This window comes from Schistocerca nitens, chromosome 4 (genome assembly GCF_023898315.1).
Source record: "Schistocerca nitens isolate TAMUIC-IGC-003100 chromosome 4, iqSchNite1.1, whole genome shotgun sequence".
Classification (NCBI taxonomy): Eukaryota; Metazoa; Arthropoda; class Insecta; order Orthoptera; family Acrididae; genus Schistocerca; species Schistocerca nitens.
The window spans coordinates 698,839,614-698,860,468 of record NC_064617.1 but is presented as its reverse complement, the minus strand read 5'-3'; the positions used below and the strand labels follow the sequence as shown (position 1 = coordinate 698,860,468).

At 41.6% G+C, this 20,855-nt stretch overlaps 1 protein-coding gene across 1 annotated transcript in view; it reads right to left on the bottom strand.

The window, feature by feature from the left end:
• The window catches only part of LOC126252862 (UDP-glycosyltransferase UGT5-like), an 86,074-nt gene that overhangs the window by 23,705 nt on the left and 41,514 nt on the right, over window positions 1–20,855 (bottom strand). Inside the window, exons 2-5 of the mRNA XM_049953817.1 lie at window positions 20,337–20,539; window positions 11,773–11,954; window positions 11,218–11,677; window positions 23–245 (exon numbers count right to left, since the gene is read on the bottom strand). Of these exons, the coding sequence (XP_049809774.1) occupies window positions 23–245; window positions 11,218–11,677; window positions 11,773–11,954; window positions 20,337–20,519 (1,048 nt within the window). The 5' untranslated portion in view covers window positions 20,520–20,539. The remainder of the gene's footprint in view (window positions 1–22; window positions 246–11,217; window positions 11,678–11,772; window positions 11,955–20,336; window positions 20,540–20,855) is intronic.

Sequence of the window (20,855 nt, the reverse complement as noted above, 5' to 3'; positions counted from 1 at the left end):
CAGACATAAAGGTTTCACATACCCAACACATCTTGCTGTGGCAGCCACTTGGATATTTTGACGTTTCCTGGACGGCCGGGGAGGTCATCTGCTTCCCACTTCCACAGTACCCTCTGTGGCAGCTGCGAGAAAGCCTCCAGGAAGGCCCGACGCTTGTGCTCGGGCATCGTACTGCCTCGGACGTTGGTGCCCAGGCTGAAGTAGATGACTCCATTTTCCGCGCCATCAAGAAAACTTTGAATATCCTATGACATTTCATAAAACAGACTTTAAGTTATACAGCATTAACAGTCATAAGGCCTTGACTTCTTAGATAGCATCTTCTGTTCCTCCATTAAATATTACAATATGTGCATCCCTACATAGCCTATTACATTTCTAGTCGTCCATAATATGTATAGACATTTTATTGTTTTATTTCTTCGAAATTCATCGTTCTAGTCCTCATCACCACCCGCAGCTCCCAACCCCACCCTCACACATACTCGTCCCACCAAACAACTGCTTTTTTTTTTTTCAAATGTCAAATTATCTCACTTATAAAAGTCCAGGTCAACCATTACAATACAACCTTTAACCTGATAAGTAATATGTAAAATCTTATCTCCTCTCTTATTCTTTGCAAAGAATCCCTCTGTGGTGCTCCGTCACTGTACTTAAACTGTACACATTTTTTTTTTGCATTGTCCAACTGCTCCTGTTTCTTCTACACAAATTTCCCCTCAATCCACACTGTACGCCTTAAAATGGCTTTCTGTCATACCTACTGTCGTAGGAGCTGCTTTTCCATTGCTGTGTTATTATGGCTATCAGCAAACTTATTTTGTTCAAAACGCATTATTCTCCTGTATGTGGATGTGATATCTCTGTCTTTTAATGAGTTTTTCCCACTTTTTGTACGTAGGTGATTAGTTATTCGTGTCTGCTATATTTCAAAACTTATATCTTTACTTTTTTATCCCTGAAACCCATATTTTATATTAACTAATCTGTCCACTACATTTCTCAGTTCTTCTAAGTCAGTCTTACCTTCAGCCAAAAGACTATGTGGCATTTGAGCTTTATCAGCTTCCTCCAAACACCCTTAGTCTTCTTTAACGTCTCATGATCGGGGTTCACAGTCATGCAGAATTGTTTAAAAGACATCATATTCGCCTTTGTCTGTAGGGTATTATTCATTTCACAGTTTCAGTTTCGGTCTTCGGGCAATTTTCAAGTGGAACGGCAAAAGATTTTGCTTCAGTGCATGTCAGACTTTAACATCCTCCGACATGTACGCATGTCATCGTGATGAACAGACCTTTTCACTGTAGAAATACAGTAATATTAGACGAATGCGAAACTGTGTACACAATTAACGTCATTTGACGACGTACAGAACTTCGCACTTGTCTGATGTTGCTGTATCTCTACAATGAAAAGGCCTACTTTTGACGTTGTGCTAGAGGATTTTAAAGTATGAAATATGCTGAAGCAAAATCTTTTGAAGTACCTCATGAAAATGACCCAGAGGCCGAATTTGCAATAATCCCACAGTCAGTGGCGAATATGACGTCCATTAAACAAAACCACTGTATTTCTTCTTAAGCTGTCGTTCATTATGCCTTCGAGATACTATTTAAACAGGAATGACGATCAGTTACTTCCCATCCTACACCTTTCCGAACATTAGCATATCTTCCTAGATTTTCCAATTACATAACCTGTAATTGTCTTTATGTTGGACAGTCCATTAGTGAGATGACTGTGTACGTTATCCTCTTCCATCTAAAGAATTCATAAATATTATTTTTATTAATAAGCTTAGAAACTGTGCCATGCATGTGCGGGTCTTTTACTAATATCGTTTTTTTCTGCTCTGGGTTTGTCTCTGGCTCATCGCTGGGAGATCAGAGGACTCTTGGCCACAAGAGTGCGGACGTAAGCAGTAGCGGACCGGATTTAAGCCCGAGCTCGGTCAGCTACGGGAAATTGACAGGTTGGCAGCTGTGGCGCTTGGAGGTCAGCGTTTACCAGGGGCGTGTGAGCACTCCATTTTGGCCGAACATTGTTGAAATTTGGCGATCCCACGTGTGGAGTGTTTTTGGCGGAATCACGCCGGGTATTTATTTAACTTGCAGCTATTCAACCGTGGAAGGAACGGGTCCATTTGGGGGAAACACTGTGAACCTTCCCTTTGATAACAGGCATTAATTTTGAGCTCAGTAAATGCATCCTGTTTCCTTTCGCACCTGCTCGGTATTAGTCTCTTTACACCTGTCTGTTGTGAACGAAAGGCGCTTATTTGTGGTTTTGATACAAAGCACGTTTTCGCAAGTTGTGGCGAACTTGCATCAAGTTTGTTGTCTTGTCGCCATGTCACTGAAGTTTCTTCTAGGTGCTTTCATCAATTTCAATCTGTAAATTTCTTGTCATGATCTTGCTTACTACACTCCTGGAAATGGAAAAAAGAGCACATTGACACCGGTGTGTCAGACCCACCATACTTGCTCCGGACACTGCGAGAGGGCTGTACAAGCAATGATCACACGCGCGGCACAGCGGACACACCAGGAACCGCGGTGTTGGCCGTCGAATGGCGCTAGCTGCGCAGCATTTGTGCACCGCCGCCGTCAGTGTCAGCCAGTTTGCCGTGGCATACGGAGCTCCATCGCAGTCTTTAACACTGGTAGCATGCCGCGACAGCGTGGACGTGAACCGTATGTGCAGTTGACGGACTTTGAGCGAGGGCGTATAGCGGGCATGCGGGAGGCCGGGTGGACGTACCGCCGAATTGCTCAACACGTGGGGCGTGAGGTCTCCACAGTACATCGATGTTGTCGCCAGTGGTCGGCGGAAGGTGCACGTGCCCGTCGACCTGGGACCGGACCGCAGCGACACACGGATGCACGCCAAGACCGTAGGATCCTACGCAGTGCCGTAGGGGACCGCACCGCCACTTCCCAGCAAATTAGGGACACTGTTGCTCCTGGGGTATCGGCGAGGACCATTCGCAACCGTCTCCATGAAGCTGGGCTACGGTCCCGCACACCGTTAGGCCGTCTTCCGCTCACGCCCCAACATCGTGCAGCCCGCCTCCAGTGGTGTCGCGACAGGCGTGAATGGAGGGACGAATGGAGACGTGTCGTCTTCAGCGATGAGAGTCGCTTCTGCCTTGGTGCCAATGATGGTCGTATGCGTGTTTGGCGCCGTGCAGGTGAGCGCCACAATCAGGACTGCATACGACCGAGGCACACAGGGCCAATACCCGGCATCATGGTGTGGGGAGCGATCTCCTACACTGGCCGTACACCAGTGGTGATCGTCGAGGGGACACTGAATAGTGCACGGTACATCCAAACCGTCATCGAACCCATCGTTCTACCATTCCTAGACCGGCAAGGGAACTTGCTGTTCCAACAGGACAATGCACGTCCGCATGTATCCCGTGCCACCCAACGTGCTCTAGAAGGTGTAAGTCAACTACCCTGGCCAGCAAGATCTCCGGATCTGTCCCCCATTGAGCATGTTTGGGACTGGATGAAGCGTCGTCTCACGCGGTCTGCACGTCCAGCACGAACGCTGGTCCAACTGAGGCGCCAGGTGGAAATGGCATGGCAAGCCGTTCCACAGGACTACATCCAGCATCTCTACGATCGTCTCCATGGGAGAATAGCAGCCTGCATTGCTGCGAAAGGTGGATATACGCTGTACTAGTGCCGACATTGTGCATGCTCTGTTGCCTGTGTCTATGTGCCTGTGGTTCTGTCAGTGTGATCATGTGATGTATCTGACCCCAGGAATGTGTCAATAAAGTTTCCCCTTCCTGGGACAATGAATTCACGGTGTTCTTATTTCAATTTCCAGGAGTGTATTTTCCTTTTTAGGGGCATTGTATTTTAGCCCCTATTACTGTCTCCCGTTTTAATGAAAATAGTGTTGCTTTGAAGTTGTCAGCCTCTGCTCGTTTTTGAATTTCATTCACATACTATTTAGCCCTCAGCCTAGTTGGCTTTATATAGTACTTAGGCCTACTGGAACTCGTGTATTGGCTTATATTTAAGTAGAGTAAGGTTTCATTTTGTCTGTATGTGTTTGACGCAGGACAGGCTAGTCTTTATTTAATGAAATTTTTGCTAGGGACTTCACTGTATGCTTTAACGGAGCGGGTGATATTCGCCAGTTTTGTAATACAATTGTTAAAAGGTATCTATTTTAGTAAGGCAGCTGGGCAGTTGATTACATCAAATTCGTAGTACTTGTCATTTGCTGCCTGTTTGAACTAGCTGAGTGGATGTTCTTTGTCGTCTCTTTATTTGCCTTGCTACCTGCCAGGCCTTGCCCATTGTCTTTGTGTATTTGATCTGCTACTGCTGTTTTTTCCCGGTCGTCCCGATGTTTGGGGTTTATCTTACTTCAAATTTTTCAGTTATCTAGGCAGTAGGTGTTTTAATATAAATGGTTTCTTTTAAATGTTCAAGTAAATATATGAAACGTAGTCTTTAAGATCAGCCTGTAGCTTGTTTCGTCATTTTGTTGTAATTCTCAGTACTTAGTTACTTATGCATTCCTTGCGATTTAGGCAAATTTCAGGCAAACCTTTGAGCACTTTCAGCGGTTATAAACCTTTTTTGCATGGTCAACAGCCATTAATTCGATTAAGCTGTACATGTTCTTATTTATCTGAATACTAATGAAGTTTAGTATATGTAAAATTTGTGTTGCCCTTAAAATTTTGTTTTGCTTCAACATGGACCGTTTGGTGAAACTGCCATATATAGTCATTGGTTTCAGCATTTATTTTCTTAATCTATAGTTGTTTATTCCCACTGCAACTGCTTACCATATTGTGACGCGGTTTTATCATTGGGTCCAAACCCATTGGTGCAGTTGATATGAATAATTTTCGAATGGTATTGCACTATTACTCTGTTAACTGTTTGTACTGTACCTAATTGTAACCTAAGTTAGTCTGGCTTACCAATGAAACATATGTTTTATTGGGTCTAGGCCAATTTGTCACCTTCTAAGTTTGTTATCTGATTTTCTTACTGTCATTCCCCTATTGGATTATTTTTCTTATCTTAAAGATTTTGATTGTTTTAATAACTTCGTCCGAACAGGCTTTGGAAGTCCCAACGATACCGACCGACCGCTGCGTCATTCTCGGTCGATAGGTGTCACTGGATGCGGATCAGCAAATTCCTCTCCTGGCTGTTGTCAGTTTTCGTGGCCGGAGCCGCTACTTTTCTATAATTGTTTCTTTCCCTCTGAGTACTATTCCCGTCTGTGATTAACAATCATCATACACCTAGCAGGTTTATTCGTGCCTTCTCATGTTTTTTGGAAGTATGAAATTAAGCTTCTAGTGTCATAATATTTTGACTGTCATATTACCGTGTAAAGCGCCCATTAGTTTTAGAAACTTCGAAGGTGTCTCATTGACTCACGCAGACTTATTTCAGCTCCTACCAATCAATGCTCCATTAAACACTGGGTATTTCACGGAATAACTTATTTCTTCCACGCCGAAATCCTCCTCCATTTCTACCACGCTTAAGGAGAGAGCTATTTTCCATCAAACGATCTCGCAGTATACTGTTGCCAATAATTTGTCTTGGTTTGCTCTACCAGTTTGCATCTTGTTGAGCAGGAGACGTACTATGACTTTTACAAAATTAAATAAAATCTTCCAGTCAACACCTATTCCAATTTATTTCTCGTGATTTCTTTTAGTATCTCTTAAAGTCAAAAGACACATATATTCAGATTACATATTTTGTAAGTTCAAAGAAACTGGCGATTAAATACAATTAGACTCTAATAACAATATTCAGAAACACAAAATTTAAATATGAACAGTGTGGAGCAACAAATAAAAATTAACTGGTATTATAAAAATTGTTTTTATTTAACACCCATAGTACCGAGTTGCGTGTTTCTTATAAAATGAGCCAATGCCTACGGAGTACATCGAGTGACATTGTTAAATTTTTCTAGTTAATCCGTATTAACCACAAAAAAGGAACGAGAGAAGTGGAAAACATTTACAGAACGGGAGCGCACATTAGACTCCCAGCTGCCAACCTTGTAGGGTAGGGAAACACTGTTTCACTAAAAACGAATGTTTGAAACGCATCTTTTTAAGTAAACCGACTATGATGAGAATTTAGCACACTGCCTGTTTACTGTCCCCGTTGTCATAAGCAACAGGACAGCTGAAACCTGGTACCGTCACATCACCAATTACCCACCAGCAAAATAGAGTTACTAAGAATTTTATCCACTGCCACAGACTCTGACGACCTTCTGGTTGTCAGAGCACAAGTCCGGGATGTGGAGAAACATTTCAAACATAGGGATCCTTCAAAGATATTTAAAAAATTATAATAAAGAAAACCAAGGGGACAAATCTTGTCTTAGACATAAGTTCCTGGAAAGACCACATGCAGAAAGAGTTCATAAAGGAATAGGCAGCTCATATCCGTTCTAGACTGATTAACAATAGAAAAACCGGTGGGAGAAAACTTCAGAAAGTGGTAACTACTGGATATGAATTACGTAACATTGACTTCTCTGAAGATAGGGAACATGAGTTATGAAGTAATGGAAGATGAAAGGACACAGAAACTGGTTCCAGGTAGTCGAATAATCGATGCTTTTATTAATAAGAACACAGTCATTATGTACAGAAATGCTCATCTACGAATCTAGACTTCGAGAACCTATAGAGGTACTCAAAGTACCCTCCGCCACACACCGTCAGGTGGCTTGCAGAGTATGGATGTAGATGTAGATGTAGACTTAGCGTAACCATATTATTTAGCTAAGTCTACAGATAATATAATAACTCATTTTTCCGAATTTCTCAACTACAGTGTGTTATTTACATACAACTGTCTACGGAAGTTTATTTAGTTTCGACTTCGTAGGGAATTGACACAACAAACTGTGCGAACCGTAGGAGATGTAATTAAGTTCGTACAACTCTAGAATATTTATGAATTATAAGCAGATTTGTAAACGAGAATTAAATGTGTGGACATGTATGAAAATTAATGGTTTTATACACTACTTAATGTAGCCACACGAAAAACTGGCGCCAAACATAACTCGAAATTTTCATCGTTATCAAAACATTTGTTTTAGTTGTGAAATATATGTAGAGAACTAGTACTAAATAAATTTCACATTTACCTGAAGTAACAATATACCGTTTACAGAAAACATTTTAAACCTGCAGTGGGCTTTATAACTACTGCTGAAAGTTTACATAAAATGGTGGATGTAAGTGACTCCATCTGATTCTTAATGTAGAAGAGCAACTGTAATACGCTTTGTGAAGAAATAATATGGGACTATTATCAAACAACCATTCAAATATGAACCCCCTCCCGCTGGTTTCTGTGTTGAAAGTGTCTTGTACCTCCTATTTCTAAACTTAACGCTGCATCAGAAGATACTAAGATTAGTGATATCCTTTAGGATAAGGATACTTCATCAGTGTGTTCGCCTCCTCTTTTCCTTCTATTGAACGATGTTATCTTGCTTTTAGCTTTTGGTGTTTTATTTTGCTTTTGCAGTTTCGGCATTTGTGCCATTTTCAAGCATAATATATGGAAGTATATGTTGTCACTAAGCAGAGTCAACAACGAAATATCCACATATCTGTCTAATGCCTGCCTATATTCAAAAATATTGTACCTGAAAATGGCATAAATGTCAAAACTGCAATTGTAAAATAAAACACTAACAGCTAAAAGAAAGATAACATCATTTAAAAAATTAAAAAAGCTGTAAACAAATATTACGAGAAAAATGCTTCCTCTTCTGTTCGATGCTTTTTATTCTCTAATCATTTATAAGTACATCAGTCTCCACTAATGGCTTTAACCGCCATAACCATTGCTTCTCCAGATCTATGCATGTGTTCCTGAATTTAGATCGAAAGCTTCTTAGTTCTGTGTGACAACCTGCTAATGTACCACCTTAAAACACATAACATCAAGAGTATCCATGAAGAACGTTTCACAAACATCAAGTAGTTTGCCAACACTACACACAGTTAAGACGTTTTTACCGCCTCTTTACAGCCAATGCGCAGAGGGTACTTCCTTCGGTTAAAAATACCATTACTTACGGCCTCACATAATGGCATTCCACCCCTGTGGGTCCTGCTTCATGTGACTTTGTTTCTAGAAAAAGAACACGGAATTCAGCTTGTCCCTCTAATGAGTAAGATACTTTATGTATAAATAAATTTATAGCTCTTGAACAGGTAAGGTTTTGTTTGTCGTGAGAAAGATCTGGCTCTATGATTTATTTCATACATTTTGTTATTTCAGTACGTATATCGGTGAGAGACTTAAGAAAATCATTCAATTTGAAAACATTAACATGCTACTGAAATATTTTCCTAAATATTCCCCAGAATTATGTATATAAAGTACAAGGATATTCTGACACAGCTTTATAAAGTCAACTGTTTGCTTTTTAATTTATCTGTGCCTTTATGTTGCGAATCGCTGTTTTCCAAACTTGTCGTCAGTATAAAAGACTCGTGAAGTTAACTGCCTGTCATGAAATGTTCTCGATGTTATGTTGGTATGTTTCCATTGTCTGCGAAGTACAAGCCCTTAGCCCTAGGATTACATGATTTGCGTGTAATGATTCTTTCGGTAACATTCATGTGCATCATGTAAGGAAATGTGGCAAGAAAATCACTGCTCTTCATTTACTGTAGTGGTCAATAGACAATGTCGACAGCGTGCTGAGGGTGATCGAGGACAGTGAAACTTTATGTAGAATACTATTGAAAAACGATTGCAAAAGACCTGTAGATCACTAACAGTTTATACAGATATCCACTAGGACCATGGATGTCAGTACTATCTGGGAGTGATTAACAGTGGTATGATAATATGAATCTACGTGGTTCTGGACTGAATATTAATAGGAGTTACAAGTAAGAAGTTGTACGTTCCAGAAAATCCGGCAGTGTGCATATACTCCATAAATTAACGGGAGGATGTTTGTGAAGCACAGACTCCAAAGAACCCGTAAGAAGGTACAGTTTACGCATTCTTGTTGTGTATGATTCAAAAAGAAGTTTTTTGTAAATAAAATTAGAATATGGATATAATTTCATTACTAAACACAGCCTTCAGAAATGCCTTCACAAAAGAAGACGAAGGAAATATTCCATAATTCGAATCGAGAACAGCTGCCAACATAAATAACGTAGAAGTAAATATCCTCGGAGTACTGAAGCAACTTAAATCATTTAATAAAAGCAAGTCTTCTGGTTCAGACTGTATACCAATTAGCTTCCTTTCGGAGTATGCTGATGCATTAGCTACATACTTAACAATCATATACAACCGTTCGCTCGAAGAAAGATCCGTACCCAAAGACTGGAAAGTTGCACACGTCACACCAATATTCAAGAACGGTAGTAGGAGTAATCCACTATGTTACAGGCCCATATCGTTAACGTCGATATGCAGCAGGATTTTAGAACATATATTGTGTTCGAACATTATGAATTACCTCGAAGAAAACGGTCTATTGACACACAGTCAACAAAGGTTTAGAAAACATCGTTCCTGTGAAACACGACTAGCTCTTTATTCACATGTAGTGCCGAGTGCTATTGACAAGGGATTTCAGATCGATTCCGTATTCCTGGATTTCCGGAAGGCGTTTGACACTGTACCACACAAGCGGCTCGTAGTAAAATTGCGTGCTTATGGAATATCGTCTCAGTTATGTGACTGGATTTGCGATTTCCTGACAAAGAGGTCACAGTTCGTAGTAATTGACGGAAAGTCATCAAGTAAAACAGAAGTGATTTCTGGCGTTCTCCGAGGTAGTGTTATAGGCCCTTTGCTGTTCCTTATCTATATAAACGATTTGGAAGACAATCTGAGCAGCCGTCTTCGGTTGTTTGCAGATGACGCTGTCGTTTATCGGCTAATAAAGTCATCAGTAAATCGAAACAAACTGCAAAACGATTTATAAAAGATATCTGAATGGTGCAAAAAGTGGCAGTTGACCCTAATTAATGAAAAGTGTGAGGTCATCCACATGAGTACTAAAAGGAACTCGTTAAACTTCGGTTACACGATAAATCAGTCTAATCTGAAAGCTGTAAATTCAATTAAATACCTAGGTATTACAATTACGAACAACTTAAATTGGAAAGAACACATAGAAAATGTTGTGGGGAAGGCTAATCAAAGACTGCGTTTTATTGGCAGGACACTTAGAAAATGTAACAGTTCTACTAAGGAGACTGCCTACACTACGCTTGTCCGTCCTCTTTTAGAATACTGCTGCGCGGTGGGGGATCCTTACCAGTAGGACTGACGGAGTACATGGAAAAAGTTCAAAGAAAGGCAACACGTTTTGTATTATCGCGAAATATCGGAGAGAGCGTCATAGAAATGATACAGGACTTGGGCTGGAAATCATTAAAAGAAAGGCGTTTTTCGTTGCGACGGAATCTTCTCACGAAATTCCAATCACCAACTTTTTCCTCCGAATGCGAAAATATTTTGTTGACACCGACCTACATAGGGCGGAACGATCACCATGCTAAAATAAGGGAAATAGAGCTCGTACGGAAAGATATAGGTGTTCATTCTTTCCGCGCGGTATACGAGATTGGAATAATAGAGAATTGTGAAGGTGGTTCGATGAACCCTCTGTCAATCACTTAAATGTGATTTGTAGAGTATTCCTGTAGATGTAGATCTGTTTTATTCACCTAGGTATCTTTATGAATCATGGATAAAATGGTCCCTGCAGGTTAAAATGTGTTGCTGATTTGATGCAGAAAATTTTTAACAATGTCTGTGTTTCACATCTCTGTTCCTGGTTCTCTTGCAAATAGTTTATAACTTCTTTCCTCACTTGATACTTACTTTGGAGTAAAACACACCTGATATCATTCCTCTGGGTTTGTCTTTAGGAGGTTGGTGATTCACTATCGCCCCCTTCCAGTCATCCTGCTTTAGGTTTGTAGGATACATGCAAATCGTTTCATTTCCTCCATCAACGAGCAGCTGATTCCTCGCTTAATTCTTCTCCCTCTGAGATACTACTCCATTTATGTTAAATTTTACTCCTCCCTGATTTGCATGCATTCTTGTCTTCTTTCACATTATGTGGAACTAATATTGTATCAACACTGATTTATTAAACTAAGCACTTAAGTGCAGCAACATTAGTACCTACCTTGGGTAGAGGCTTTCGTTGCTTTTCGATGTGCAGCCCTGTCAGTTCTATCACATTTGGTAGCATCGGCCGTGGGTAGTTCATGCTGAAGTGATTATTCACAAGGATCAGGCTTATGTTTGTTTCTGTTTTCAGCACAGATGGCGGTTCTGCACCGAAATACGTTCTCATGACCTCATCTTGAGTCTTAAGTATTACATACCGCCAAAGGTAATTCAGACGGAGTATTATATACGTGTTGTACATTCGCTCCCAGAAGGACATGTGATCGGAGTAGCCAAGCATGAGATCTGGGCAGTAGGAAGGATTGTTGGGATTTCCATACGAGGTATGGACGGGAGAGGGGATACCTAGGGACACGAAACCAACCAGCGGCGGTGATCCTAGCTCATATACCAAACCGTAGTAGCACTGGTACATGAGATGCTCCAGTATAATGACGTCGAAAGACGGCCGGGATCTGAAACATGAAACCGCTCGTTAACAACTCAATATCAAACCTTGGAAAGCTATCAAATATAGCTTTTCACATGTACACTCCACTGTTCCACTTACGTGAGGAAGTCTTTGATCTGAGAAGAGCCAAGCTGTAGTTCGCAAATACGTTTCCCAGCTTCATCCATCATACTCATCAATGCAATGGGACTTGTTTCAGACATGGATGTAAAATCAAACGTTGCTCGCCAGTAATCGTACGTACTAGACAAGTCTATTTCCGTGTAATTCTGTACATTTTTCTGAAAAGAAATGGTAAAGTATTTCAGCAATAATTTTGTGTACATGGCTACTTATACTGTCTACCCACTGCATAAGTCTGATTTGCTGGCATCGACAAACATCAACTTGCTGACACATATCTTTCAATTTTCTGGCTAACTGCTTTGTGTGTAAGATCGATATCATCCTTGATGTTGCAAACTCTCTGATGGGGTTGAGGCGTGGCGCCTTAAGCCCCTATTACACGATGCGCGTAAACCGTACACCTATGCACCAGCGCTGCAAGCGTGCATGTCTGTAACTACAGACTGGTTCACGTAGACCTATTACACCATCCACGCGGGATATACTTGCCGCACATGCGCAGTACACAGTGATAACGAGAAAAACGCAAACAGAACTTCCTGACCTCTTGCAAAGTCGTTCGTTCTACCGCGCGAAACACAAGGGGTGCCCTGTGACATATTAGAACAACATTTTTTTCAAATTATTTATGTGACTCAAGGTTCCTATTTAATAAGAAATTGTTTTTTATCATTATTTATTAGGTGACTGCTATTATCTTATTTAGGTTACTACTGTCCTGAATTACAGACTCAACATATAGTTTTATATTACGAGACTTGGTTACACAGCTGTATGTATTGCACGTGGAGGACTCACTTGTTTTTAGAGCTATTGCCCTGGCAGTGACAGTAAATCTTCGGATTAGGGCACAACGAAGACGAAAACAAAAAGCCTTAAGTTTTTGCGTTCGACAACTGCTGAAAAGAAGGGACAGTGGCGAGGGATTATATTCACTGCTTACGAAAGAACTGAGGCCCCAAGATCAACACAGTAAATACAGTAAATTTATGAAAAACATGAAGAATAGCTCATTTCTCGGCCCTTTCTAACAGTGTTCCATGTGCGTGTTTCACTACGGAACAGAAAGCAGCTTCAGCCATTTTCATGCTGCGATTTAACAGCGCGACAATCAGAGCACAATAGTGCAGAGGCTGTAGCTGCACACGATTTTTGAAATAAAAACCCTGTAGCTAAAGCGTATTTAAGAACGTTGATGGCTGTTAATACATTTGAAATCTTAAAGTTTCATTTAACGTAACTTCTTAATAAGATATCTAACACATAAGCGTATACAAGAGCGTAATAACACTAGTGTACGTATGCTACGGCTTCTGACCAATCATCGCGTTTGAGTTTGTTTACATCAGGTTCATTCTTATGATGAACGGATTATAGATGGCTGTCGCACTAGACCAGTACCGTTCGCGGCGGATCGCCGTGTAATACCCACTTTATATCGCTCCCGTCTAGAGCCTGTGTATCGGGAGAATGACTCATGTGTGCACAGTGACGATGGTCTGAAGCGGGTTCAGTCGAGTACGTAGTTCAAATTTTCATCCATCAGAGTTCAGTAATGAACAGAGGCTTTCAAGAAACAGGTCAAGAGAATGTGTTTGTGAATTTTTCTCTTTATTTCTTGCGGCTTTTTTTTTTTGTTTATTTATCTTTGTAAAGTTTTGTATATGCTTTTAGTAGTGTGAATGATGCGTGAATGTGGTCTAAAGTAAATATGTAGATCATTGTTCTACTGATGAACGCTGTACAAACTAGTGTGAGAAACTTTTAAGACAGTGTGTGCCGGCCGGGGTGACCGTGAGGTTCTAGGCGCTTCAGTCTGGAACCGCGTGACCGCTACGGTCGCAGGTTCGAATCCTGCCTCGGGCATGGATGTGTGTGATGTCCTTAGGTTAGTTAGGTTTATGTAGTTCTAAGTTCTAGGGGACTGATGACCATAGATGTTAAGTCCCATAGTGCTCAGAGCCATTTGAACCATTTTTGAAGACAGTGTGAATGCAGACGACGGGGAATTTTGTATCATAATATGTTAAGTAAGTTTATGGTAAAATGAAAGCTAATCGAGTGCAAATGAAAATAGTTAATAATGTAAAGTATAAACAAAACATCCGAATGTTAAATATTTATTTCGGGGAAAAGTACAGTTCTAAAGTGCGTTATTTGTTGATTGGTTAGTCGTGCAAGGCACGAACTAACGAGCGAGAATAATGTTTTTCTATTGGCCTTAAGGAAAACTGACCAGTCGGAACGGAGTGCTCTTCGCGCGTCTTTTCTCTTGGAGATACAGAATGCTTACAACTGTCTAGAGTAGTCGCAGTCTAGAATAGTCGGAGCCCAGCCTTTCAATGGTACGGTCGTGTGTAGTATGAGCTCCGAAGGAAGTTATAATATGCCAGTTTTAGTTATACTACATGCTTCAAAAGTGTTTTAAAGTGAAGACATATTTATTCCGGTGTTTTTTCAGGAAGTACGGATTTTTTTAGTAATTTTGTGTATTTCGCATGCCATATTGAGCAGATCGGTGACTAAAAACTTGAGTGCATTAGATACCGATAAACCTAATAGTATGGCGAGCATTTTCATTTAAGAACAATGCGTGCTTAGTAGCTGTTCAGATTTCGGGAAATACGTTACCACAAACTTGATAACGTGAATGAAAGGATTTGTGCATGACCGTGTTAAGATTAGCACGGGCTTGGCAGGGAATGTGTACATTATCAAGGTTCAGAATATACCGAAGTTTCCAGTATTTCCACCTTTCATTCAATATTAAGACCTTCCCCCGATTCTTGGAATAGTTACATTGTATGCTGCCTGGTGCGAGTTGCAGTACGGTTGGTTTCTGCTCAGTTTTCCTACCGTCGACCTGCTGCAACAAGTTCACAGGTGGATGTAGGTAATGGACGAAAGGAACCACGCTGCCGCAGGGTGTTTCGCTTAAATCATTGGTATAATACTGAGTTGTTATTACAGTACAGCAAACAGTGTGTGTTTTTGCTTGGAAGGTCTCCGACTGGTCAAGTTGGGTGGATTACGACGAAGATGAAATAATGTGACTGGTCACCAAAAAACTAGGTCGTTATTGGTAGATCTATGTGGGTATGTTTCCTTAAAAGCTCTCTTACAGGCCAAGAATCGTAGCTTAAGATCATTGAAACCTCTTTGACTGGTTCATTTCCAAGAAAGGGGGTGTTTCAAGAAGATATAGACAAGGAGTATAGCTTGGGATGTCATGATTGCAGTTCACACACACACACACACACACACACACATATATATATATATATATATATATATATATATATATATAGGGTGTTACAAAAAGGTACGGTCAAACTTTCAGGAAACATTCCTCACACACAAATAAAGACAAGACTTTATGTGGACATGTGTCCGGAAACGCTTAATTTCCATGTTAGAGCTCATTTCAGTTTCGTCCACCTACGCTCAATGGAGCACGTTATCATGATTTCATATGGGATACTCTACCTGTGCTGCTAGAACATGTGCCTTTACAAGTACGACACAACATGTGGTTCATGCACGATGGAGCTCCTGCACATTTCAGTCGATCGTACGCTTCTCAACAACAGATTCGGTGACCGATGGGTTGGTAGAGGGGGACCAATTCCATGGCCTCCACGCTCTCCTGACCTCAAACCTCTTGCCTTTCATTTATGGGGGCATTTGAAAGCTCTTGTCTACGCAAGCCCGGTACCAAATGTAGAGACTCTTCGTGCTCGTGTTGTGGACGGCTGTGATACAATACGCCATTCTCCAGGGCTGCGTCAGCGCATCAGGGATTCCATGCGACGGAGGGTGGATGCATGTATCCCCGCTAAAGGAGAACATTTTGAACATTTCCTGTAACAAAGTGTTTGAAGACACGCTGGTACGTTCTGTTGCTGTGTGTTTCCATTCCATGATTAATATGTTTTGAAGAGAAGTAATAAAATGAGCTCTAACATGGAAAGTAAGCGTCCACATAACATATTTTCTTTCTTTGTGTGTGAGGAATGTTTCCTGAAAGTTTGGCCGTACCTTTTTGTAACACCCTGTATACACTGAAGAGCCATAGAAACTGCCTAATATCGTGTAGGGCCCGAGCGAGCACGCAGAAGTGCCGCAACACGTCTGAAGTAGTGCTGGAGGGAAATGACACCGTGAATCCTGTGGGGCTCTCCATAAATCCATAAGAGTATGAGGGCGTGGAGATCTGTTCTGAAAAACACTTTGCAAGGCATCCCAGATATGCTCAATAATGTTCATGTCTGGGGAGCCTGGTGGCCAGCGGAAGTGTTTAAATCCAGGAGAGTGTTCCTGGAGTCACTCTTAGCAATTATGGACATGTGCGGTGTCATAAAGTCCTGCTGGAGTTGCCGAAGTCCGTCGGAGTGCACAATGGACTTGAATGGATGCAAGTGATCAGGTTGGATTCTTACGTACGTGTCACCTGACACGGTCATATCTAGACGTATCGGGGGTCCCGTATCACTCCGACTGCACACGCCCCACATCATTACAGAGCCTCCACACGCTTGAACAGTCCCCTGTTGACATGCAGGAACCACGGATTCATGAGGTTGTCTCCATACCCTTACACCTAGATCCGCTCGATACAATTTGAAACAAGACACGTCCGACCAGGCAACATGTTTCCAGTCATTAACAGTCCAATGTCGGTGTTGACGGGCCCAGGTGAGGCATAAAGCTTTGTGTCGTGCAGTCATCGAGGGTACACGAGCAGGCCTTCGGCTCCGCATATCGATGATGTTTCGTTGAGTGGTTCGCACAATGACACTTGCTGATGGCCCTGCACTGAAATCTGCAGCAGTTTGCGGAAGGGTTGCACTTCTGTTACGGTGAACGATTCTCTTCAGTCGTTGTTGGTCGCCTTCTTGCAGGATCTTTTTCCGGCCGCAGCGATGTCGGAGATTATTTTGATGTTTTACCGGATTCTTGATATTCACGGTACACTCGTGAAATGGTCATACCGGAAAATCCCCACATCATCGCTACCTCGGAGATGCTGTGTCCCATCGCTCGTGAGCCGACTATAACACCACGTCTAAATGCACCTAAATCTTGATAACCTGCAATTGTAGCGGCAGTAACCGATCTAACAACTGCGCCAGACACTTGTTGTCTTACACAGGCGTTACCGACCACAGTGCTGTATTCTGCCTGTTCACAGTATCTCTGTATTTGAATACTCATGCCTAGAGCAGTTTCTTCGGCGCAGCCTCTAAGGTATTGTATCCTGTGAGAGCCTCTTCATCTCCAGATAACTACTGCAAGCTACATCTTACTGAATCCGCTTATGTATTCATCTATTGGTCTCTTTCCACGATTGTTACCCCCCACCCCCACAATTTCCCTCCATTACTAAATTGGTGATCCCTTGACGTCGCAAAATGCGTCCCATCAATCGAACCCTTCTTTAGCTCAAGCTGAGCCACAAATTTCTTGTCTCTACAATTCTATTCAGTACCTCCTCATTAGTTACGTGTTCAACGTACCAAATCTTCAATGTTCTTCTGTAGCACCACATTTCGAAACCTTCCATTCTCTTTTTGTCTAAACTGTTTATCGTCTATGATTCACTTCCATACATGGCTACACTCCAGACGAATACCTTCAGAAGAGACTTCCTTAGACTTAAATCTATATTCGAAGTTAATAAATTTCTCTTCTTCACAAATGCTTTTCTTGCCACTGCCAGCCTACATTTTGCATCATCTCTACTTCGGCCATCATCAGTTATTTTGCTGCCCAAATAGGAACACTCATCTGCTAGTTTAAGTTTCTCGTTTCCTAATGTGTTTCCCTTAACATCACCTGATTTAATTCGACCACAGTCCATTATCCTCGTTTTGCTTTTGTTGATGTACATCTTATATCGTCCATACAAGACGCTGTCCATTCAGTTCCACTACTCTTCCTTTACTGTCTCTGACAGAGTTACAGTGTCATGGGCACACCTCCAAGTTTTATTTCTTCTCCCTGTTCTTTAATTCCTACTCAAAATTTTCTTTGGTTTTCTTTACTGCTTATTCAATGTGTATATTGAATGATATCGAGGATAGGCTCAACACAAGCTGTAAATAGCCTTTCGCTCCTTGTATTTTACCCATGCTACCTTCAGAATTTCAAAGATAGTATTCCAGTCAACATTGTCAAAAGCTAACTATACGGTAGAGCTACATGTCCTCGGGAAAAATTACTGCTACTTTCAGCCGTTCGCAGTACCGCCACAGCAAGGCCGTTTTGCTTGACGTTGCAAGTCCAGATTAGTCAGTCATCCAGACTGTTGTCCCTGCAGCTACGTACGATAGGTACCATTCTTTGTAATTGTATTGCTTTTGCAATATTTTAAGTAGAGGTAGCATGCAGTCTCCTTTAATCAATGTGAGCAAGAACCTGCTTGATATAACGATGTAATTTTTTATAATTTCCTTTTGAAGAGAGTAGCTAAATAACAAGCTAATATTTTACAACGCCAAAGACTTTTTTTTCAAGTGCTAACGATTGCAGCTGTCTTTCGGCACCACTGGTATTGCCAGCAACATATCTTATGAGCCGCGCGGGATTAGCCGAGCGGTCTAAGGCGCTGCAGTCATTGACTGTGCGGCTGATCCCGGCGGAGGTTCGAGTCCTCCCTCGAGCATGGGTGTGTGTGTTTGTCCTCAGGATAATTTAGGTTAAGTAGTGTGTAAGCTTAGGGACTGATGACCTTTGCAGTTAAGTCCCATACGATTTCACACACATTTGAACAACATATCTTATGATGCCAGTGTCGCAGCACTGGATCATGTGGTAAATTCTGATTCTGTGATCAATAATATGGTTTGTGAGCTGTATAATGCTGTTATCTAAGTTTTCGTTAAATAAAATTGGAGGTTTCCTTTCTTCTATTTTATACTGAGGGAACTGAGCAAATTTTGTGGCAACTGTTTGCACATGGTACGTCGCGATCATGTTATCCTGCTACGTTGGTCTTGAGCACGTCTGATGTTATGCAATTGTGCCTGTGACGAAGAGCTACTGTGAGGAATAATTTTCTGTGCACTGTCTACAAATAAATTAGCTCAATACCCCGTAAGATGTATTGCAAGCAATCTACGTTAGAAAACCGAATAGACATATTCACAATGTAGATTAATAAAATATCTGCATCTACAAGATGTGCCAGGCAAAAGCCTTTATAAAAAAAAGTCTTCTCGGTTAGCATCAACCTACAGTGTCCCTTCAACGCGACGTTTCGATAAGACCAGTGAGAAGAAGATTAGCATCCGGTCTCATACTTTTGCGTTACAGGCGAAACAACAACGTACATTCGGAAACGAAAGATATTAGGTGTTTGTGGAACCAATGACAGTGATACTGGTAGAGTACTCTCCGTATTATCAATAGCTGCTTCTTTCTTAGGGTCGATCAACACGTAAGTATTACGGCCATGCATCGGGAGCTGAAATGGGAATCTCTGGAGAAAAGGCGACATTCTTTTCGAGTAACACTGCCGAGAAAATTTAGAGAACCGGCATTTGAAGCTGAGTGCCAAACGATTCTGTCGCCGCCGACACACATTGGGTGTAAGGGCCGTGAAGATAAAATACGAGAAATTAGGTCTCTTACTGAAGCATATACATTGTTGTTTTCCCCTCGCTCTATCTGCGAGTGGAACAGGAAAGGAAATGTGTTGTAGTGGTACAGAGTACACTCCGCCAGGCACCACACTGTGGCTTTGGAGTATCTACGTAGATGTGGATTTAGATGTAGATGTAGATGTAGAAGTCAGAATGTTATCAGCGAATTTGTGTTGCAGTATAATTTGAAAGCAGAGCTTATGTGGAAGCCACTGACCCAGCAAACTAGCTAACTGTATCACATTAAATCTCCACTACTTCCTAGCATCCGTAGAGATAGTATCACTAGACCTTTTTAGTCGAACATTGTTGGCTTGCTGAGTTTGCGTTCTGTATCAACTTATAGCGTCATATTTGGTCATATATTGAAGACCATATCTGCGCATGGTGCTGTAGTAAAAGTAATAAAATAAAATATAATAAAGATCCCTATACCACAATTGGATCGTTAATAGAATGGGAAACGAAATCTCGATGTATTTTAAGTGCGAAATTTACATATACCCATCCTAGAGTTCCTATAGCTGGGTTTTTTATGCGTGGCAGAGTTGTCAAGCACTTGTCTTCTCCACCATTGTCCTCTCCACCTTTTCCTCATCTGCGCGTCTGCGAGGGAGCACCTTCTGTGTATCTGTTACCTTCTTCAGGATGGGTAAGACGATGTTCGGAATTTATAAAAAAAGATGCTTGACGGACTCCAATATTTTACCACGTGATGCTTTGATCACTCGACGAAATGGTCCACCAAGATAGTGCTACGCAGCCGAGCGACTCGTGAGTGAAAGCAGTGAGTTTCATCAGTTCAATTTATGAAGATAAGATTTCACGTTTCAGAGTAAGATTTATATAATGAACTCATGTTCATGTGTTGGTTTTTATGGTTTGCACTCTTACCTTCACAGGATCCGTTGTAATAAGTGTGACCTGGTGCCCTCTCTTGGCGAGCTCGAGAGCTATCAGTCGGAAGGGCAGCTGGTGGCTGATGGAGGGCGTTGGGATGATGCCCAAAATCCTGGCAGAATGCGTACCTCCAACAACCAAAATCAGCGTCAATGTATGCAACAAAATGGTCTTCATGGCACCACTGTCAGGAAACTCTGTAAACGAAAGTTATGTTATTGTACTGACGTACATGGGAGCAGTATTGGTTCAAATGGCTCTGAGCACTATGGGACTTAACATCTGTGGTCATCAGTCCCCTAGAACTTAGAACTACTTAAACCTAACTAACCTAAGGACAGCACACACATCCATGCCCAAGGCAGGATTCGAACCCTCGACCGTAGCGGTAACGCGGTTCCAGACTGAAGCGCCTAGAACCACACGGCCACACCGGCCGGCGAAGCAGTATTAGCTGTATATACATCTACATCCGAAAGAAAGAAAAAATGTGATGCCTTGTCGATGGTGTTA